Source organism: Pseudorca crassidens, chromosome 2 (genome assembly GCF_039906515.1).
Source record: "Pseudorca crassidens isolate mPseCra1 chromosome 2, mPseCra1.hap1, whole genome shotgun sequence".
Classification (NCBI taxonomy): domain Eukaryota; kingdom Metazoa; phylum Chordata; class Mammalia; order Artiodactyla; family Delphinidae; genus Pseudorca; species Pseudorca crassidens.
In genome coordinates, this window is record NC_090297.1 from 50,211,427 (window position 1) to 50,235,216 (window position 23,790).

The 23,790-nt window shown below is 41.4% G+C and overlaps 1 protein-coding gene across 7 annotated transcripts in view; it reads left to right on the top strand.

Annotated features, from left to right (window-relative positions):
• Positions 1-23,790, top strand: part of FGGY (FGGY carbohydrate kinase domain containing) — a 413,817-nt gene that overhangs the window by 156,495 nt on the left and 233,532 nt on the right. For all 7 annotated transcript variants that reach the window (XM_067726327.1, XM_067726329.1, XM_067726330.1 and 4 more), the window contains one exon: positions 2,232-2,347. In XM_067726327.1, coding sequence (XP_067582428.1) covers positions 2,232-2,347 — 116 coding nt within the window. The remainder of the gene's footprint in view (positions 1-2,231; positions 2,348-23,790) is intronic.

Consider the following 23,790-nt stretch of genomic DNA (forward strand, 5'->3'; position numbering starts at 1 on the left):
TTCTCTCTCTACTTTCTACAGAACATTTTTGTTAGGATGTGATTTTAGTGGGATTGTTTGATCACTGTCTCCTCAATTAAATTGTCAGCTTCTAGGAGAGCAGTAGACCAGGTCTTTTGCATATAACTGGTTCCCCAGAGCCTAGCATAGTGCCAGGGTCATAGTGACTGAATACTAAATATTTGTTAAGTGAGTGAGTGAATGAGTGAATCACTGTGAATGACTGAATGAGATAGGCCTAGACTATTGGCCCTATGAGATAGGTAGGTTTTGGTTTATCTGTAAAACTGCAAGCGTTCCCCAGGTTTATCACTTACCTGTGGTGAGGCAGACAGACCATATTCATTCTCTAGAGCTTCCATTCAATCAGTATTCATCATGGCTTGACATATGGCAGAATGTGGACTAGGTACTGGTGATGTGGAGATCATTAGGGCTGGTTTTGCTCTGAAGGAGTTGCTGGTTTAGTGGCAGAGATAGAGAAGGAAAGGGGCAAAGGCAATCATTGTGTTAAGTGTTAAGATACAGGTATGTCCACATTGAACTTGGAGAAGAGGCTTTGGACTCAGCTGGCCCTCCACTGGGGCTTTTTGAAAAGGGGCAGTCTGAACTGAGTCACGAAGGCTAATCAGCGGTTAGACACGTAACAGGGAAGAACATTCTGGGCAGAATGGAGTAAAGGTTTCAAGGTACAGGGAAGTGAGCAATCATGGCCACTATAGGATACTTCAAGTAGTTCAGTGTTGCAGAATGGAGAAAGCAAGGGTGGGGATGGCAAGCGAGGAAGCTGGAGGTCAGCATGGTCATGTCACAGAGGGTTGCTCAAGCCCAGCTAAGGATGGGACTTCTTCCTGAAGGGAGTGAGGAGCAATTGAAGTGTTTGAATCAAGGGTTGGTGTCATCGGGTTTTACCTTATGAAGTTTGCTCTGGACACAAGGGAGAACAGATTGGAAGGCATGGGACTCTTGGGAAGAAGATATATAAAGAAGCAGTTAATTATACAGTGTGATAAGGTCTGTGTGAGATTTGATTCCTGCGCTGTGATCTCAGAGGAGGAGCATCTAAACTAGAACTGGAGTCTCAGTCTAGTCTAAAGGAAGTGTTTCAAGTTATCAGGGCTAAGAAGCTGGGAAGAATTTTCCAGGCACCTAGAAGTAGGGTAGAGGCACAGAAGTGTTCGAGAATGTGACCTTTTCAGAGTGCTGCAAAGGATTCTTTATTGCTGGAGTGTAGAATACTAAGAGGGAATTGATGAGAAATGAAGCTGGAGAGTAAAACGCCATCCAGAGCAAGTCTTCCTTCTGTTAAATATTGCTTTAGACTGCAGTTATCACATCTATACCAAGAACTTTTTTTTTTTACTTTTTTATCGTAGAGAATTTTGAACCTGTACAAAATAGAGAAGTATAGCGAACACCCATTTAGCCACCCTCAGCCCTACAGCCGTCAACCTGTGGCTGGGTCTGTTCCATCTGCAACACCATTCACTGCCCCTTCACTTGCTCTTTTAAAGCAGATCCCAGATAATATATCTTTTTTTTTTTTTTTTTTTTTTGCGGTACGCGGGCCTCTCACTGCTGTGGCCTCTCCCATTGCGGAGCACAGGCTCCGGACGCGCAGGCTCAGCGGCCATGGCTCACGGGCCCAGCCGCTCCGCGGCATGTGGGATCTTCCCGGACCGGGGCACGAACCCGTGTGCCCTGCGTCGGCAGGCAGATTCTTAACCACTGTGCCACCAGGGAAGCCCAATATATCATTTTATACATCAGTGTTTCAGTATGTATCATTTAGCTAAGAAGCCTTTTTCAAAACATAACCACAATTATCAGTTTCACACCTAACACTTAATAATAATGCTCCGTATCATCAAGTAGCTAGTCATTGTTGTAATTTCTGTTTATCTCACAAATGTCATGTAAATATGAACATAGATATAAATACAAATATTTATATACATTGTTTGATCCAGACCTAAATAAAGGGCTGGGAGCCTTTTGAAAGAGAAAGAAGATGCTCTCAGTCATTAACAGGTGTCAGTGGGGACTTTTGATTTAAACAGGGATGTTTATTCTACTTTTTCAATACTATTGAAATATTGAATAGTATTTCAATACTATTTCAATTTATTCTACTTTTTCAATACTATTGCAGATATCTGGACGAGTATTAGGCAAAATATAAAGGAGACCAGGCTCATATTATTGGTTCTACCTTTCTCCCATTTTCTTAGGTCTCTCTGCTCCCTGGTGTGCAAATGGACATACTCTGCAGAGAAAGGCTGGGATGACAGTTTCTGGAAGATGGTTGGTTTGGAAGACTTGGTTGCAGATAATTACAGCAAAATAGGTAAAAAAAATAATTTTTTCTGATTATGTGTATGTACACATGAATATATTGGTGTTTATTTTTTGTTTGTCTTTGTCTGAATTAAAATATAGGAACACAGCTCTGTTTTTCCAAGAGAAGCGAGTAAGTTATGATGGGTAGGCCATGACTAGTAGGCCCTTGCATTGGGGCTTATAGGAACTGAGTTATGAAAAGCTGCCTTGAAATGTAGACTGTTAGACGTGGGGCTAGACTGAGGAAGATACTTGCATGGAGCAACTGGGAATAGCATAATCGAAGGGATGTGTATGGATTGTCTCCAGTCAGACCTAGGAAAATGTCTTGTGATTTAGGTTCAAGGAACCAGGCAAGGCCATACAGAAAAAAAATAATTGAAGAGGTCAAAATTGGAAGGATCAGGAGCAAGACATAAACTGGAACGTGAGCCAGTGGTTCCTGACTAAAGCCGTAGGGTTCCTGACTTCCAGTTTTATGTGACACTAACTGGGTAGTAGAGGTGTGGATGATTGGTAGGAATTTACCTGGTAAAAGAATTCAGATACTAGGTACATATAATTGTAGCTGATATGTTAAAGTTTCAGGTTTACATGTTCATGTCACAGAAAGATGTTTATTTCTTATAGTTACTACCTACGATTCTAGTAAGCTGTCATCAGGTAGGCAATTATACCTGATTAAAGAGAAGTACTTCTGTATTGTTTAGTGTGAAGGCTAGGAGGTTGTAATGAGACAATTTAAAAGTACTGCAGATTAAACAGGATGGCAGAGTATTTCCCTTTTATGTAGTAGAATAGAGGTAAGTGATTATAAGGCAGCTCTGCCGTTCTCATAACATGTCCTCCAACTTTGGGTCCAGATTAGCCACTTCATTTCTCATCAGTTCCCAGCCAGTTAGTGGGAAGAATATAAAGGACCAGAAGAATCCATCCACATTCCTTTGGAGGAAGCATAACGTGGAAATGGGCCACATCATTTCTGATCACATCCTATTGACTGGCACTTGTTGTTTTTTTTTTTAACATCTTCATTGGAGTATAATTGCTTTACAATGGTGTGTTAGTTTCTGCTGTACAACGAAGTGAATCAGCTATACATATACATACATCCCCATATCTCCTCCCTCTTGCGTCTCCCTCCCACCTTCCCTGTCCCACCCCTCTAGGTGGGCACAAAGCACCGAGCTGATGTCCCTGTGCTATGCGGCTGCTTCCCACTAGCTATCTATTTTACATTTGGTAGTGTATATATTTGATCGGCACTTGTTAATGAGGCCTCATGAGGCTGTAGGGGTGGCTGGGAAATGTGGTAATTGGCCAGGCAGTCAGGTGACCATTCATGTGACTGGCCAGAAGTTGAGAGCTGTGCTATAAAATTTGAGTGAACAACTAGTAGTGTCTGCCATAGTTTCAACCCCCCTGATAACTGAGTCACTTAGTAGGTCGTTTCAGTCCAGCCTTTCTCTGGTGGAGTCCTCATGACTACTCTCTTAGATTGCAAGAGTATAAGAATAGAAATATGAAAGATCCACGTAGCATCTATGCTGCTATGCTGTGGACAACATAGCTCAGTTGTCCATGGTCTGTTCAACTACTAATAGCTAAATCTGGGGTAAAGAACAGAGCCAGGGTAGTATGCAGAAAGAACCCTTCTGGACTTTCTGTGGCTCGACTGAAACCGTCATAGGATCTGAGCTGGTAGAGAAGGGGAGGAGCTTGGGACCAGGGGAAGGGAGGAAGAAAGCAAAGCAGCAGTCATTAGTCATCAGCTGCATTCTAAGTCCTTTGGTCGGTGATTTGGTAGGTGATTCATTTATCTCATTAGGCCCTCACAAACCTATTTGTCTAGCTATTTCCATTTTACAGATGGGAAAACTGAGATTCAGTTCTTTTGTCTGCTGTTTAGTTATAGGGTCAATAGTAGGACTAGGGTCTCTGAGTCTACACTTTTCTACCAAAGCAGACTTCCTCCTTGGGATATCTGGGACCTGAGGGAACTGACGTGGCTGTATGGCTGGCCTCCAGCAGGATTAAGCAGAAGTCCAACATTTAGCACCCAAAGCCAGTTTGAGCTTGACTGGAACAAACATCCGTAGTCCACACCTAGACAGGAGTCAGAGTGTGATGGGCTCTCAGCTGATGAGTGGATATAAATTCACAGGGTATAAAAAGTATTAATACTTTAAGTCATATGGTGGTTAGTTTTAAAATTCTGGGTATTCAGACCTTCTGGAGCCAGCAACTGAGATAGCAGCTGGGGAATAGAGTCAGTCTTTTATTCTGGGGGCTGAGGGAGCCAACCAGAGGATGGCGGGTCAGGACTCCAGCCAGCCAGACTGGAGTTTTGGACAGTGCCTCAGGTCCAGCAGGGGAAATGGTCAGCCAGACAGCAAAGTGATACTCAACCAAAAGCTTCTGGAGGGCAGGGACTGTATCTGCCGTACCCTTGAGTATCTTGGCATAGAAGATGTTGGTAAATATCTACTGAAAGAATGTGTTTGACTTGAGCACAATTGTTTGAATTGAGACGGATTGGAAAGAGTTAAGAGAAAACGGTGGCAAAGAGATATCTCAGGTGTCTTTATTTGCTCTGGCTGCCATAACAGCATACTATAGACTGAGAGACTTAAACAACAGAAATGTATTTCTCACGGTTCTGGAGGCTGGGAAGTCCAAGGTCAAGGTGCCAACAGGGTAGTTTAATTCTGAGGCCTCCTCTTGGCTTGCTGTGTGTTCATGTGATCTCTTCTTTGTGTGTGTGCAGAAAGAGAGCTCTCTGGTGTCTCTTCTTATAAGAACACTAAACCTATCAGATCAGGGCCCCACCCTTTTGGGCTCATTTAACCTTAATTACTTCCTGTTGACTCTTATCTCCAAATACAGTCACATTGGGGCTTAGAGCTTCAACATAGGAATCTTGGGGACACAATTTAGCCCACAACCCCAAGGTACTAGTGCACTGGTCATTAGAGCTAAAGCAGGGCCACTAAGTCCTGAGTCCCCAGTCTGGTGTTCTGGAGGCTCCCCATGAGCTCCCTGCCTTGAAGAAGAAGCATCAGGACTGAGTACTAGGGGAGGGACTCTTGTCCTGTAATTGAGGGGTTCAGGCAAGTTGGGTCTAAAACACTGAACTGGGAGCAAGGGTAGTTTTAGTTTTAGCACTGATGGTATGAACTTAGACAAGTCTCATAATGCTGTATATCTTTATAGCCTTGCCTATGAAAGATATAGTTAATGGTAGAATGAAAACTAATAGTTTACTGTTTCTGAGACATGATACTATTGCATTACAACCAGTATCCTTTTAAATTTTCAAAACAGTGTAACAGAGTTATTTTTATTTATCCTGTTCTACAGCTGAAGAAACCAAGGTTCAGAAAGGGGAAGGGTGTCTAACCTATGCTTGCACAGTTTGCAAATGGTAGAAGCAGAATTGAAACCTATGTTTGGAGGATTCCAAATCCTCTTCTAATCATTTTGCTGTATTGACTTCCAAATAATGTTTATTGTGTGTGTATAGTAGGCAACAAATAAATGCTAATCCTCCTTCCCCTTCTATATTTCAAGCACATTTCTGTGTGCTTTCACATACCTTGTTGCATGTAATTCTTAAAACCAGTGACAAAAGTACTGTTACCTTGTTTACAGATGAGAATCAGAGATATAAGTAACTTTCTATAACCACATGCAGAACCAATAAATGATGTCAGGATTGAAACCCTTCCTGTGGGAGGCCCTAGAAGGAGCTAATATTTTACTGGAACACAAATTTCAACTTCAATTGCTTCATTGTTTAAGTGATTTTTAAAATTTATGTGTCCACCCTTTCCCTCAAATTTAGTGTTTGTTCCTGAGTATTCCCATGGTGTGTTGAACGCAGATTTATTATAGTACACATTGATTACCTGTTTACATGTCTTGATTCTACTGTAGACTGTGAGCTCCTTGACCTGTGGATTTTCACTTATTTACATTTGTATTCTGGCCCCAGCACAAGACATGGCACATTTTAGCAGCTAAATTACTCTTTGATTAATAAGTGGGTAAATGAATGACTGGGGTGGCTGGTACTGGGACGTCCACACTTTTCGCTTTTAAAAGCTCTAGTGATGTTTACTGATTTTAGCAGTTATCTTAGGTGACTTGGGTTCAAGTTCAACTCTGATTTTCTGATTATTTTCATCTTTTTGTGCTCCCCTCCCTTCCAACACAAGACCCATGTTTAATTAGTATATTAGCTCTGCTAATAGAGCAATACCTACAGGAAATATTCATTAAAAGTCCATAATGCTAATCTAGCAGAAAATTTCCAGAATAATTTTATTAGATTTCGCCTGTTAATGGATTTTTAATGGATGTCCTAAGGAGCCATATCATTAACCAGAATATTACCATACATGAGTTAAAACTTACCCAGTCGTCAAAATTAATTGTATGATGTTTCCTTTGATTTTCATTTCTGGTGACTTGAACTTGTAGTTTCAGTCTGAACCAGAAGTGGAGGATGTTAAAGAGGACATGCACTCTCAGTTGGGACTTTCAGAAACTCCTCTGGAAGCTACCTCCAGGCAGTCGGAGCAATTCTTGGAACTATGAGAAATGAATCTCGGAAGCCTCCCTATGAAGTGTTAAACATTTCCAGTGGACTCATTACCCATCAAATGTGGACACTACAGTGCAAAACCTTTTAACAGATTTGAACAGCACATCATGGATTTGAGCATTAATATAATTACCATAATTCGCTCCATGTGGGGCTTTTAGCCAAGTCTTTACCAGCCTTCCTGGGCTCATGCAGTAAATAAATGCTTTCCCTGAAAACTGAACACCTCAGCAACTGATAGTCTTATGGAGGGACATTTTTGAAATAAATTATTTATGAAGTGTAAGTTAAGGATCAAATGCAATATTTATATGGTGCATTTCAAGGACAGGGGAAGAAATTTACAGTGTTTTAAGTAACTACTTGCAAGTTTCCAAAGATAAAATGTTACTACCTAATGCCTTCCTTAAGGAGGTATTTGGATGGTTTGGTTTGGGAACATTATACAAAGTAAAAGAAAAAAATAGTTTTGTGAATCAAAAGAATATAGTAGACATTTTTTTTAATATCTTTATTGGAGTATAATTGCTTTACAATGGTGTGTTAGTTTCTGCTTTATAACAAAGTGAATCAGTTATACATACACATATGTTCCCATATCTCCTCCCTCTTGCATCTCCCTCCCACCCTCCCTATCCCACACCTCTAGGTGGTCACAAAGCACCGAGCTGATCTCCCTGTGCTATGAGGCTTCTTCCCACTAGCTATCTATTTTACGTTTGATAGTGTATATATGTCCATGCCACTCTCTCTCTTCGTCTCAGCTTACCCTTGATATTTCTTGACAATTAAAACTATACTAGTTGATTTCATGTTCAGAATTGATGGAGAAAACCCAAACCAGTATTTTGTAGGGAATTATATACCCATAGACCAATTAAATGATCTGTGTCAATAGATTTTGACCTTCAGTTCTCTGTGAATCATTCCCTGGTTACCCATCTAATCCTAAACATGTATCAAAAGCAAACAAGAAGGAAGAGATCAGCAGGGAGGAAGGACCCTTAGGAAGAGAAGCAACACCCCACCTGTTCTAATTGATTATCCAGGCTCTCTTTCAGCAGGTTCCATTGCTTTTTCACTTCCTGGGAAAAGTGCTTCGTTGTATTGTTGGGGCAGGCCACTTTATGCGTGTGTACAGCATGGCTGAATTATAGAGTGACTATCTGCATTACAGAAAGAGCCTTGTTACATAAAAAGGTACAGTGTGTTAGCTTATAGATCATTCGTTTTGTGGGGTCAGGGAAGCCAGGCAATGCAGGAACTAACTGTTAAATGAGAGGCAGAAATGATGATGAAGCCAATGTAAACGGGACCATTCCTTAAGGGGAGGGAGACTGCATTTTTTCACTGGGTTTCTCTCCCTTTATGAGACCACGTTTTAGACGTCGGACACTGTGGGCCCTTCACCTGGCACATGGTACATACTGATGAAGTATTTGTTGAATATATGTTTAAATGAAGGATTTGATTAAATAAGCCCCCCTTTGGCTTTGATTATTCCTAATAGTTAATGGACCCTATAACTTCTTTTGAATTAAATGATACTACAAGTTGATAGACAATGTTTTTGTTTCATAAATTCAGTGTTCACAGTCATTTTTCACTAACCTGTTTACCACTGAAGAAGGGCTCCTGTGGAAGACACTGCCCCCCGTCTCCCCCCCGAATGAGAGCTCATTTCTACAAGAAGTCTCTCAGAGATTTTCCAGACAGGAAATGTTACAGACTCCTTCACAAAAAAAAACCCAAATAACTGAAACAACTTATTTTAGGAAGATTGGGAATATCGCTTTTCCAAAGAGTAAAATAGACCCTGCAGTTAACTGAAGCTGAATTTTAGATATTTTTGTCCTGTAGACTTAAAATTATAGCTAAAGAATCTTGACTAATGACATGTATGTGTTTGGGACATAGATATGTCAGAACTCACCACTGTCCCTCTCCAGAGTCCAACCAGTTGAGAACATTTCACAGAGACACCTGAAGCAAAGCATGATATTGACTTTGGTTAGACTGAATTAAAGAGCAGTGGGGGGAATCCTACCCTCTTTTCTGAACCTTGGGACCTGCATGGCACTGACTTGATCCATTCATTGGCAGGCCAAGGAGCTGAGACAAAGAGACAAGACACCTGGCTGGGCTTGCTTCGGCACTTGATCTGCTGAATTTAAACTCCAACTCCAAGAGCTCACTGGCCCTCAGGTGGTTTAAATCCAAAGAGCCCCCAGGTTGTTAAAGTAGACACATGCCAAGCCTGTACTGACCCCATTTCAAGGCTGTTGCTCCACTTCCACATGGCCCCGTTAGGTGTTGGTTTTTTCCAGAGTCTCATGGATCAGCTAAACGATTCCTACTCCCAGGCTGGAAAGAGTAAAGAGTATAGAAGCAGGAGATGGGAGTGTGTATACTAGGGCTACTCCATCCTCGGGGAAAGAAGAGGAAATGCCCCTGTGGAAACATGCCCAAGGGGTTTTCACCAGCAATATTTATCAGGACCAGTGTTGGGAGCCTGAGTCCAACAGTGTCATCCATAGTTGTGGGGATTATAAAATCCTTTTAAGCTGTGAATACTCAGTGTTCTGAATTTGCCCAATAGAACTGGACATGTTTACAAGGATTTATCCATTCATTGCTTGGAATGTGAAACTTGTTTTTCATTTAGAGGTTTGCTGAACTGCTGCACCATCTTGGTATCACAAGATGCCAGTGCTGTTTTTAGTAATTTACATTGGGAGGTCTGGAGAAACCTTTGGCCACAGGTAATCGCAGTATTTTCCAGGCTCTGTTGGGGCCAGTTGTACGACCTCTTCCATGTCCTGAAGGAGACCATCCCGTGGGTGCTCTGGACTGGGCTTTGCCCTTGACCCTGGGCCTTTGATCTTATTACCCTGTCTACTGTTAACATCCTTCTCATTCCTGCCCAAGTGGCAGAACACGGTCTTTCCAGTACTTGAGGCAAGAATATATCCTCTGAGTATCGTACTGTCTTACTTTACCCTTTAAAATTAAACTTCTGCCTGATGGAGAATGACCTAGAGTTCTTCCTGTCAGTTAGTGACCTATCCAATCATGCATCCATCCCTCCAGCCATACTACTGAGTGCCTCCTATGTGCTAGGTGCTGGTCTAAGTTCTGGAGAAACAAAAATGAATTCATCATGGTCCATCCTCTTGAGGATCTCATGTCTTTGGGGGTGAAGGGTGGAGATAATTGAATTACTAATCTCAGTGTTTTTTGTGTTTTTCAATAATCTAAAGATGTCCAAATTACTTGAGTAAGCAGAGCATGAAGTCACTAATAACTAGAGGCTGTAGCAAAGAAGTCTTTGCATGAGCTAGCATTTGAGATGTGTCTGAAAAAATATGAGTAGTAGTTTACCAAACAAAGAGGGGAAATGATTTGTAAGGCAGAAGAAACAGCATAGGCAGAGGCATGGAGGCATGGAAGAGTGTGAGTGTCTGTGAATGGTTGAGTGTGGCTAGAGCAGTGGACCTGGGATGGGGTGGGGATGAGTGGCAGAGGATGGGATAGGAAAGGGGACTGGGTTTAATCTCCAGTGGGACTTTTATCCTTCCTTGAAGCTGGGGCCGCTGGTAAGAGACTCAGCGTCACAAGATTGGCTTCATTGCTCTCAAGAGATGGTGCCGTTACTATCCTGCCAATGCTGTAAATAAAAGTGAAGGCAGTTTTAGGAGTTTTTTAGCTCCTATGAAGACGAGAAAGAGAGAGTGTGTGTGTGTGTGTGTGTGTGTGTGTGTGTGTGTGTGTGTTTCCCAAGCCCATTTCTTTCCTTTAATTACATATGGTACCCATTATGTACCTTCCTTTCCATCAAGATTTGTTGGGAAGCTGAAATGACATATCAGATCAGAGGACAATGTCTACAAAGCCTGTAGACATGTTAGCTGTTATCATTTTTGAGTGTACCTTGGCACTGGAGGACAACAGTCTTCACTCCCTGGATACTCTATGTTTCCTACCAGTGGGCCTCAAAGAAGTACCTGTGCTCCCCACTCTTCACCACCCTTAGATTCCCAGCAGTACTATTTCAGCTGCTGGCCCTTCCAGGAATAGTCCTGCAGAGCCAGAAGGGCAGGGGAACAGTGATGACCACATCATGTTGTAAGGTAATGGCTTTCAGAGGTTTTGCTGTATACAAGGTTTCATGTAGCTGCTCCTCCTTTCAGTATGGCACCTGGAAGATAATTGGAAGCCTCCCAAAAGTGAGGTCAACCTCCAGCTTCTCTTCCTACCACTGGACAGCCAGTGAATACTGGAGCCAAAAGGGATCATGGAGATTTTGCTCTAATACATAGATGAAGAACCAAGACTCAGGGAGGCAGGATGAATTTCTTTGTCTTGCAGCATCTTAGTGACAAAACTGAGATCAGAAACGAGGTCTTCCAACTCCCAGTCCTGTTGCACTACTGTCGCACTACTACTATTTTTTCAACCAGTTTTGGGCATTTAGCTAATCTGGATACTGTCACTTGAAGGGGACTAAGCACTGGGAGAATGTCACTGAGGGAAAGACTTAGGTGAATTCACCCAACCCGTTGTCCAGTCTTCAACCTTGAACATGAAGGAACCGAACTTTGCCCAAGCAGCTGGAAATGGTTGCATCTTGGACTATATCAAGCAAGCTTTTTAGTGACTGATGTAGATAAAGTAAAATAATTAAGTAATATATTAGCCATTGCCTATTTTAATAGTTAAGGGTTTGGTCACCAGAGTCAGACATTCCTGAGTTCAGTTCTGGCTCTGTCATATGTATTGCTGTATGTGGTACTTGATTTTTCTGAGCCTTAATTGGTATATTTTGAAGATTAAAGAAAACATTGCAGGTAATGTCCCTAACACATACAGAGTCTTCAGAAAATGTTACTTCTTAGTATCTTAACAACTTTCTGCTCTCCTGAACACAAACTCCTCTCTAAGTTATAGGTCATGTACGCCAAGGCCAGTTCCCTTTGAGTAATCCCATGTAATTATTACCAACTTCTTCTGACCTTGGGGAATGTCTTTTTCTGAGCTCCACCTTTGTATTCACACAGTTTTTTTCCCAAGTTGGATATAATAAAACTAATCAGATGTCTGCTTCTAAATCATAATCACATTCTTAATTCTTTAAGAGGTTACCTTGGGCTTCCCTGGTGGTGCAGTGGTTGAGAGTCTGCGTGTCAATGCAGGGGACACAGGTTCGTGCCCCGGTCCGGGAAGGTCCCACATGCCGCGGAGCGGCTGGGCCCGTGAGCCATGGCCGCTGAGCCTGCGCGTCCGGAGTCTGTGCTCTGCAACAGGAGAGGCCACAACAGTGAGAGGCCTGCATATCGGGGAAAAAAAAAAAAAAAAAGAAGAGGTTACCTTGATCTGAATTACAGGTTTCCCTAAATTCTTCAGTCCCAAAAGTGGCAATCTTTAGTTTTTTCTCATGAACAAAAGAGCACATATCCACAGGCAAATAAAAAAAATACAGGATGCATTCGTGATAATTAACTGGGAAACTCAGTGACTAATGTTCCTACAATGCTTTACAACTTTAGAAGGGTTTTTCTTTTCATGTACTATCATATTTATATTTCCCATCAAATTCGAAAAATAGGCTTTAACACAGATTTACATTTGGGGGAACCAAAAATCATGAGCTTTAAAGTCAGAAAGACCGAGGATCATATCCCAGATTTACCTCTTGTCTGTATAACCTTGGATGAATCACTGAACCTCTCTGAGACTGGATTTCTTCATCTATTAAACAGGTATAGGAATACCTACCTTGCATCGTCCTTATGAAGCAGTGATTTTATATATATATATATATATATATATATATATATATATATATATATATATATATATATATATATAAAAAAATATGAAGTGTCTGACTTTTGGTAAGACCCCAGTAAACAGTAACTAAATTAAACAACAAAAGAAGATTTGGTACTCTATATCATAGTGGAGCTAACATTGGGCTCCCCTAATGCCAAATCCTATGAATAACTAAAAAGGATTTATGATAATTTTGTTCAAAGGAAGGAAAACAAAGAAGGTTGGGCTAATGGGATGCAAAGACAAGATCATATTAATGACTGAGTAAAAAAAAAGAGAGGAAAGACTCTTATTTTCCTTCTTTGCTCTTGTTCATCAACTTAACAGTACTAGGCATCATGCTGCATGCTTTAGAATAATGGTGAACCAAAGCCAGCAGGGTTCCTGCCTTCCTAGAGTGTTTAGTCTAGTGGAGAGAGCATTAATCGACCGAGAACAAAATTGCCACTGAGGTAAATGCTACAAAGAATGGGGAAAAGGGGCTTCAAGGGTATAAATATAAGAAGGGGTATGAACTTGTCAGAGAAACTAGGAAATGTTTGAGGCAGTGATGCTGAAAATAGGTTGATATGCATCAACTCTGTGAAGAGGGGTGGGAACAATGCTTGAGGCAGAGGAAACAGCATTTGAATGACTCTGGCAGGAGGGGGCATGATGAAATGAGGCTAGTGTGGCCAGAGCTGAGAAAGTTGGAAGCCAGCAGGATGCAAGAGGATGCTGAAATCGTTATCCCAGAGAACCAGCTTCATTCAGACCAAGCATGGCTGTAAGAAAACAAAACCTAAGAAGAGTATTTAGACCATCTCAGTCAATTTTGTATATTCATGCCTAATCAGGCATCCACAGTGAAGAAAATAAGTTGTAGATATGATCTTGGAGCCCCTGAGAATAAGACTGAATTGCTGCTTAGAGGTAGGAAATGGTCATACGTTATCCCAATTTTCCAAAAGTTCGGTCCCTCAAAACTATTGACCTGTGTCCTTCATATTAATGATATGATATCTTGGTTTTGATTATTAAGCCTATAATTGTGAAAGAAGGTGTCATCAGGAGGTAGTCTGGGTTCACTATGAATAAGTCCTGCTACCCTAACCTTAGGTGTTGCCTGTTCTTGAAATTCTTTTCTCAGTTACACTCCCTGTCTGGGTGGTTGGTGCATAGACCAAGCTCCAGTAGCACCTGGTGCTTCCATCGTGTCTGCTTTTATATCCTCTTGTAGACTCTCTGTGTTTTCAGACTCTTTGTTTCCTCTTTGTGTCCTAGCATCACCACTAAATGAATGTTTGATAGAGACATAGATGGATAGGGAGGTTGAGCTCCAACGCAGAACTCTTGATTTGCCCACACAGCCCAGCCGCACAACATGCTGCTCCTGCGGGCATCTCCATCTCAGTAAAAGGAACCACAATTCTCCCAGTTGGGCAGGACCCAAACCTAGAAGTCATTCTTGATGCTTCTTTTTCTCTCACACCTTACATTCAGTTCATCAACAAGTCCTTTTTGCTTTGCTCCAAAAGGAACCGGAATTAAGCTATTCCTACCCCTTTCCACTGTTACCCTCCCAGTTCAAGGTACTTTCATCTCTTGCTGGGTTAGTGCACCAGCCTCTTCATTGGTTTCCTTGGTTATGTTCTTCCCTCAGATAATCCGTTTTCTACATGGCAGCCAGAATATTATTTTGAAAATGTAAATCAGATCATGTTACTCTCCTGCCTAAATTCTTCCAGGGGCTTTACATTACAATTGGAAAAAAAAATCTAAATCCCTTGCCATGTTATACAAAGTCCTATGTGATATTTCTCACCCTCTCTCTCTTTTTTATTGCTTACCATGCCCCCATGTAGTCACTGTCCAGCCACAGTGACCTTCTTTCTGTCCTCAAGCATTTCTAGTGTATGTTGCCTTTGCATTATCTCTGCCCTCTGTCTGGCTTGGCCCTTCTCAAAATATTCACATGGCTGTCTCTTTGTCTCTGTTCAGGTCTCAGCTCAAATGTCATTAGAGAAGAGCCTTCCCTTCCCACCTGTCCTAACATCCCCACCCCCTGCTCTAGCCGTATTCTGTTTCTCTGTTGTGTTTTCTTCTTAGCACTTGTCACTATCTGAAATTACCTTATTATTATATTTATTTATCTGTTTATTGACAGAACAGCTGCTCATTAAATATTATTTAATAAATAAATGATTTAATTAGAATTTTGAGAACACAATAGATCAATAAAATGGCATAGAAGAGAAGTATCCTGCATGCTGCACATTTTTTGAGAATTTTTAAAGTTTTCTTATAATGAAAGGAGAGACATTTGAAATGAATATATTCAAGAATGGATCCCAAAATGGCTGAGAAATGATCTCAAAGACTGTTTGTAAAGGGCCAAATCTCAACCTATTTGTGAGTTCCTGGTATGAAATGCAGAATTGCGTTTTAAGTTGCCCTTGTCAATATTTTCAATCAACAACTTAGATGAATACATAGAAGACTTCATGAATAAATATGTAAATGATACAAAACAAGGAACCGTAATTAATACATTGAATAACATAGTCCAAAAATTATTTTGAATATCAGCAGACTAGAAGGTAGTCTAAACTTAACAAGGTGAATTTTTACCAAGGATTTATAGTCATGTCTTTTCGTTAGAAAATACAAGGAAGGAATGACAGAAGATATGAATAGACGTTTTTCCAAAAAGACATGCAGATGGCCAGCAGGTACATGAATAGATGCTCAGCATCTCTAATCATCAGGGAAATGCAAATCAAAACCACAGTAAGATATCACCTCACACTCTTGAATGGCTATTATCAAAAGGACAATAAAGTGTTGGCAAGGATATGGAGAGAAGAGAACATTTATGACTGTTGATAGGAATTAAATTGGTACAGCCACAGTGGAAAACATTATGAAGGTTCCTCAAAAAATTAAAAACAGAACTACCACAGGATGCAACAATTCCACTTCTGGATATTTATCTGAAGAAAATGAAAACACTAACTTTAAAAGGTGTATGTGCCCCCGTGTTCATTGCAGCATTATTTACAATATCCAAGATATTGAAGCAGCCTAAGTGCCCATCGAAAGATGAATGGGTAAAGATGATGTGGAATATATATACAATGGGATATTATTCATGGTTGCCAGAGGCCAGGGGTGATGGATGTTAACTAGACTTACGGCGATGACCATTTCACAGTATCTACAAATATTAAATCATTGTGTTGTACACCTAAAACTAATATGTTATATGTCAATTATGCTGCAATAAAAAAAATACAAGGAAGGAAAACAATGGTGCATATGTAAACTCAGTAGTAACCTAGATTTATTAGAGAATACTTGGTTGCTAAGGAGTAATGAACCAAGTAAATATTTGTTGAGTACTTACTATGTACCAGTCACTTCTAGGTGCTTTATAACTATTAACTTATTTAATACCCTTAAGCAGTCTAGGTAGGTACTATTATACTTATTTTACTGATGAATAAACTAAGGCCAGAGAAGTAAGTTGCTCAAGGTCACACAGTAAGTAATAGAGCCAGAGACAGGTCTTCTCTAGAGCCTGCATATCTGACCACAAGGCTGCAGAGCCTCCTGGGGCTGAGCTGCACTAATACAGCTGCACTATTCAGATCAAGATAGGAAGAGCCACTTCTGGTCGGATTAGATCTGAAATCATGTGTCCCATTCTAGGCCTCACATTTATAAAGGCCACTGACAAAAAAATTAGTTTATCTGCAGGAAAATGACGCAGATAGAAAAATATAATTTAGACCCAGTGAATGCAAGAAACAGTTGAAGAGTCTGGGGTTGTCTGATTTAATGAAATCACCTGCCCAAAGTCAAAACATTAGTAAATCATGGAGCTAGATCCTAATCCAGATCTGCTGGACACCAAAGCCCCTTCTCATTGCTGACTCAAGGAGATTCCTCAAGAAGATCACAAAAGATGCCTGCCATCTCAGAGGTTCCTTCTTCCCTTTCTCTGAAATAGCATAGGGGAAGGAGGCCTAAGGATGTGGCTCCTAGATGAATAGAACTATCTCGGCTCCTCTGAAATTCCAGAAGAACAAGTGAACAATATGACGTCTTACAAAGCAGCATGTGTTTTAATCACATTAAAATGTACAGTTCAGTTTTGGATTTTTTCCCCCCTTCTTCTGAAAGTTATTAGCTTCTAGATCCTGTTTGGACAACTGAGCTCATGCCATGATTGTCATCCATTTAGAGGACATTTAGTTCAACGTTCTTGAAAGGCAGCCGTTTCCAGTGGTTGCCCTTCTCCATCACGTGTAACACGTCAGCTGCTGCCTCTCCTGCTTAGCTTCTCTTGGTCACGCAGTGGATGGGTGACGACCTTGGCCTCTGAGGTGGCCCTTACCTCTGACTTCCTAGCTCCTCTGCTTTGCCCTTTACCCCAGTTCTGTAGAGTTTTGATGGTGCGATACCCATGACCTTTTCAGTTTCCCAGCACGGGCTAACCTTTCTGAGAATCCACATCAGAAGGCTGCTGTGGTCAGGTTGGCGGGTCACCGGTTGACTAATGGCCTTCTCCAAGGTTTGCTGGCAGATATCACGTTGCCGTGAACTCTATTGATCCTAGAAGTTTGCCTGCTGCTCAGACAACCTCTGTGGGCAGGAGGAGGCCCCGTCACCCATCTGTTCTCGTGGCGAGGAGAATGAAGATGATCCCTTTGTGGTATCGTAAAATCTAGAAAGACATTAAAAATTCCGTTAAATTTTCATACCCTTTTAGCTGTTGAAATGTACAATCTATTAGGAGGGGAAAAAAACCTCCTGCAATTTTATTTTCCCCGCTGCCCTTACTTCAGAGGCTACTTAAGGGACCAGGTAATGATTTTACGATGTTTATTAATACTTCATGTTCTTCCCTTCCCGCAATCTTTTCTACCAAGGGCTATGCATTTCTCTTTAAATTGAAAGTACAGAAGCTGCCAGGGGTTCTTTAAGATACAGAGCTTTTGCAATATCATATGTTGTCCTGTTATGGACATTGTATGTAGATATCTGGTGTCTCAGAGATGCTGGGTGGGAGACATTTATTTTTAAAACGCACTATCAGGGAATGGAAAGAACATGGGTTTGGGAGCCATACGTATATGAGTTTGAATCTTGGCCCTGCCATTCCCTGGCTGTGTGACTAGTATGAAGCAAGTAGCTGAACCTGAGTTCACCCACCTGCCACATTGAGAAAGTAATTCCTGAATAATATCTGGTCATTAGAATGACCTCATACAGAGACCTCATAATGCAGGCCTCACAGAAAAAAACCTTGTCCGATCTGAGTACTCAAATTATTTTTAGTTTCTCTTAGTTTTTCTGAATAATTATTTTTATTTTCTCATGGGCATCCTATTGAGTCACTGGCAAGATATTCCTCACCCCTTTAGCTGCTTGAGAATTTAAAGCAAAATTGAGACTCCTTTTTGGTGGATTTTAAAGCCACTGTTATATATGTTTAGGCCCATCTCAATTCATTTTGTTCCTATCTTTGGCTTTATTTAATCTTTAATCCCACTCCCCTTGTTCTGTCTTTGCCTACTAGTTATAAGCTCTCTCAAATATTTTCTAAGACAAAATAGTATACAGAAAAAACTTTGGAACATAGTAGGTACTCAATAGATATCTGGTAAATGAATGGATGTAGAAGTGTTAGAAAATACACAAAGAAAGGCTTCTGAGGAGAGTTAAAACAAAGGAAAGAAAGTTGAGATCATGAGTCCTGCCTCTGAGATATCTAAATGAAGACAAGGAGTAGGCAGTTGGGTCTATGCTGAGACGAGAGATATGGTTAGAAATAGAGATTTGGACATCATCAGCATAGGTGATATTTGAAGCTCCTGATATGTGTCAGAGACTCTAGCAGAAGAAGACAAATGGATCTGGGGGAAAGGAAGTGCAACACTTAAAGGCCAGGTAGAGGAGGATGTGCCTGCAGAGGAGGCTAAAGAGTAATGAACAGGGAGCTAATCAGACCAGGAGAGTTGAGAATGGGAGGGAACAGTCTCCGGGGAGGTTGAGAGAGGAAATGAGATTAGGACTCAAAACTATCCATTTGATAAAGTGACTTTATTATACTAGTGGGGGCAGGTGATAAGGGTTGAGAAATGATGATTAGTTCAACAGCTACAACTAACGTTGACCGGATGCCAGACACTGTGCTACGTGCTTACTATGGATTATTATACTGCAGCCCGTAGTCATCTTATACCTCCCCCAACCTTTTACAGAAGAGGTAAATTGAGTCCAAAGAAATTAATCACCCAGAGTCACGCAGCTGGCTAGTGTGGATTCAAGCCACATGTCAGACATGTAGTCAGATATGTAGTCTGAGATGGCAGACTCAGAATAATAGCTGAGAAGACAGAGCCAGCAAGTGTAGACAGTTCTTTTTTTTTAAAATTCATTTTTATTTATTTATTGTTGGCTGTGTGGGGTCTTCGTTGCTGTGTGCGGGCTTTCTCTAGTTCCGGCGAGCGGGGGCTACTCTGCATTGCCGCGCGCGGACTTCTCATTGCGGTGGCTTCTCTTGTTGCAGAGCACGGGCTCTAGGCGCGCGGGCTTCAGTAATTGTGGCTCGCGGGCTCTAGAGCGCAGGCTCAGTAGCTGTGGCACACGGGCTTAGTTGCTCCGCGACATGTGGGATCTTCCTGGACCAGGGCTCGAACCCATGTCCCCTGCATTGGCAGGCGGATTCTTAACCACTGTGCCGCCAGGGAAGTCCCCTAGACAATTCTTAAGAAATTTGCTTGGCAGGGAAAGAAAGAGAAATGGGGGCAGTTGCTAGAGGAGGAATAGCTGAAAGTGGATGGAGTTTTCTGTTGCTTGGTTGGTTGAAGATGGCAGAGGTTTGCTTGAGCAGGTCTACTTGCTGATGGGAAGGTTCCAGTAGTGAGTGATAGGTTGGGGATACCAGAGAGAGAAGGGAGAATGGGCACTGTAAGTTCCCAGGGAAGGCAGGAGGCATTGGCTTCTAGACAGGAGCAGGGATATAGCCCTTCTACTGTAATAGACAGGAAGAAGATGGGGAGACCTGGGGGAGTGTAGGCTCAGAATGGGAAATTGACGGAGCTCCCTTCAGGTGACTTCTGTTTTCTCTGTGAAACTGGAGATGAGATGATCATCTGTGAGTGTGGTAGAGAAGTGGGGGAGTCAGAAGTTTGAGAAGAGTGGAACAGGTTTAAATAGAGAATGTGGGAGCAAGATGATTAGAGAAAACCTGGAGGATTGATGAATGGTACTGAGAGCCTGGGTGAGGGGTGGTCATGAATTTATTATTAATCTGCCCTGTTGTGTAATTTTCTCCAGCAGCACTCAGCATTCTGGTTGCAAGCACAGAGGGCAGGATTGTTCATTTGTTGTTTTGTTAATCTTAGTGAAGAGTAGCACCACCCATCCAGTTCTGCAAGCCCTTGACACCTCTTTTTCCTGGATTCCCCGTGTCTACTCAGTTACTAAGTGCTATCAGTTTCATCCTCCAAACATCTGTAATTCATGCCCTCTCCACCAAGTTTATATTCCTGGAATCTCCCATCTGGGCTATTCAACAGGCTTCTAGCACTTGTCACTGAGTGGAAACTTGCTTTCTTCAACCCATTTTGCATACTGCAGCCTGCATGAACATTTTATAATGAAAATGTAATCCTGTGACTTCCCAGCATAAACCTTCCCAAGTCTTCCCAGTGCTTTTGGGGCACAAAACAGAAGTTCCACCATGGCCTTCCCTTCTGGCACCATTTTTCCCTCTGATGTCTGTCTTCTGGTCCATTGCCCTTCTTTCAGTCCTCTGCACATCACACCCTTTTCCTCACCACCGAGCCTCCTCTTATGGTCTTACTGTCTTGCCTCTAGTGTCAAGTCCATGTTCTAGGCAGCAGAGGAGCAGGGCCAAGGGCAAAATTGTGCATGTTCAATGAGTCTGATTCCATTTTAGAATGTTCTCTTTGACAACGCACCAGCCACTTCTGCTTACATCTCATTGACAAGAATCGTATTACACAAATACAACTATCTGCAAGGGAAGCTGAAAAAAGATGTTTTTCGCTTGGTTGCATAGCAGCCTCCAATAAAATCAGAGTTGTGTTATTGAGAAAGAAGGGAAGGATGTGTGACTAGGTAGGCAACTCTTAGTCTCTGCCATAGATGAGAAAGTGTTTTCCAGGTGAAGAGTTTAATGAAGGGTATTGCTGATAGAAGCGAGAGCATACATAAAGGTTCAGAGCTGAGTAATAGGGTGTGTACAAGGGAGAAATTGCTGGAACATTGAGTTAGAGGCCAGAAAAGGGGAGGGATAAAACTGGAAAAGTAGGCAGGGACCAAAGTATAATGGCCTTTCTATGCACAATGAGTTACTTAAGCTTTATCCTGTATCTTCATGTTCTCAAAATGGTATCTTGTACCCCAAATGACGTCAAGCAAGATGGTCCATTGAGTATGGAAAGAAATTTAGAATTTCTATTTATTTCTTTTAAAATTCCATTTTTATGTGTGTTTCATAATGCACACATGTAATGCATAAATTCAAGAGCATATGTATGTAATTTATAAGTAATAAATACATATTGGGAACTGGTGCTAAAGACTTAGTGGTATGCACAATCAAGATGTTAGAAACCATTGCATTAGGCAACAGGGAGCCGTTGAAGGATTTTAAACAAGGAAATAATGAGGTTCATTTTGCCATTTCTTTCCTTAACAATATAAAGTTCTTTAAATTAAAAAGATATGTTTTTAGAATGTTAGTACTTGGAAAAGAACATAGAGAGCATCTACCTGGTTTTACAAGGGAAACAACTGAAGCCCAGGGAGGTGAAATAATTAGGGACGGTCTCTGATTTAGTTTGAGGCAGATCCTGCGTTCAAACCCACATCCTGTTTCCTAATGGTCCTTTGTGTGTTTTCCCTACACAATTCTTCTCTTCCTGATTCTCATCCTCTTTCTTCAACAATTACTCTCCTCATCAGAACCGCGGACATGTGGGAGCCAAGAAGGGAGCAAAGGTGTACATATCTATTAAACATGAACAACCAACAAAATAGAGTTTTTGTGAAAGTAAATTAACCAGTTTAGACTTCAATTCTATTGACTGTTTTGCTCTCAACCTAGAAGTCTCAAGGCACAGATTCCTAGTTTCTGTTTCCATGATGCTGAAACCGTCTACAGTTCGTTCAGCTCACTGGAAAGAACTTTGACATTGTATTTGCAAAGCTAAGGGGCTACAAGATTGAACTGAACAGCTTTCTGACTTGGAAAGATAGTCTTTCTGAGAGGTGCGCTGCTCCGCTTTATCTCAGCTCTGTGCATATGAAGAAACATGTGTTCCCATGGGAATGTGTCTGTGTTTGGATATATTTCACAGAGAGTATCTTGTAAAAACTGATAGGGAAAAAATCTGATTTATAGAATCCTGTTTCCTGATGCTGTGAATACTAGTTCAGGTCTATGTTAACTACTTCTTGGCCAGTGTAATTGATTTATTTCCTCATGCCATCATCAGCCGAGCTATGCAAGTGGGGGAAGCACAGGGCTGATAACCAGATGGTGAACACGATCTGTACTCTCTCGGGTATTCTAAACTATTCAGAAACTTCAGTTTATAGGGGTACAGACCAAGGGTTAGGTGTCTCTAGACGAATGTGTTTGTCAAGTTGATGATCGTGTTTACCAAGATCCTTTTATCACCAGCTGAGTCCTCTTTTAATGGCTTAGGTCACCCTGGAATTATTTCAAAAACCAGCCTGATGTTAGAACCTCCTGTGGGCTTTGCCAGACACAAATCTGAAATGAAGTCTGTAGTCTTCATGGTAGCAAACTCCAACCTCAAGCTCAATTATATGAATCATGTGCAAATGTTTTCATATTTGAGCAAGTTCTCGCCCCTGCAAAAATGACCATTTATTTAAAAGAGAGACCCTGCTTAAAAACATTAAAAAGTTTGGGGATATAGGAATCTTGACTACATTTCCCAAAGGGGAAATTTTATATATATATATATATATATATATATAATGTATGTTTTAATGTCTTTAAGCAGGCTTGCTCTTAAATATATATAATTTATTTGGGATTCTATATAGAATCCTATTTCATATATATATATATATATATATATATATATATGAAATTGTGTGTGTATATATATACACACATACACTAAACACACTTATCTGTAGTTTTAGGCCCAGATAACAGTTTTTTTGTTTGTTTGTTTTTGTTGTTGTGTTGTTGTTGTTTTTTGCGGTACGTGGGCCTCCCACTCCCACTGCCGTGGCCCCTCCCGCCGCGGAGCACAGGCTCCAGATGCACAGGCCCAGCGGCCACGGGCCCAGCCGCTCTGCGGCATGCGGGATCCTCCCGGTCCGGGGCACAAACCCGCGTCCCCTGCATCAGCAGGCGGACTCTCAACCACTGCGCCATCAGGGAAGCCCAAGATAACAGTTTTTATTTGACAGTCCTGCATAGTCTGAGATTTAGTTTGTATATTGAAATAATTGCCTTTTATGGAACATTCTAACCACTTTGGGCACAACAAGAAAGAATCCAGTATATACCATATAATTTTATGGTCATTTCTGAATGAACATATATATGACTAGAGTTTCTGATTTTTATTACTTAGAATGTAGGCTGTTGCTACAATAAAATCTCAAATTACCGTGGCTCAAACAAGAAAGGGTTCTCTTTCTCTTGGTCCAGGACTGTACTGCACCTGAATGGATTCAAGGATACAGGCTTTTCAACTGGTATTCTGCCATTCACAGGGTTTTTGACCGTATGACTGAAGGAAGCCCATTCCAGCCCTCAGGAAGGAACAAAGAGGAGGGGGAACATATAGTCCTCTCCTTCAAGGTCATGAACAAGTACTTACACAGATCATTCTTACTCTCATCCCCTTGACCAGAACCTCATCACAAGGCCAGAACTCGCTGCAGGAGGGGCTGGGAAATACATTCTTTAGCTGCTGGTCATGTGCCCAGCTGTACTATAGAAGGGA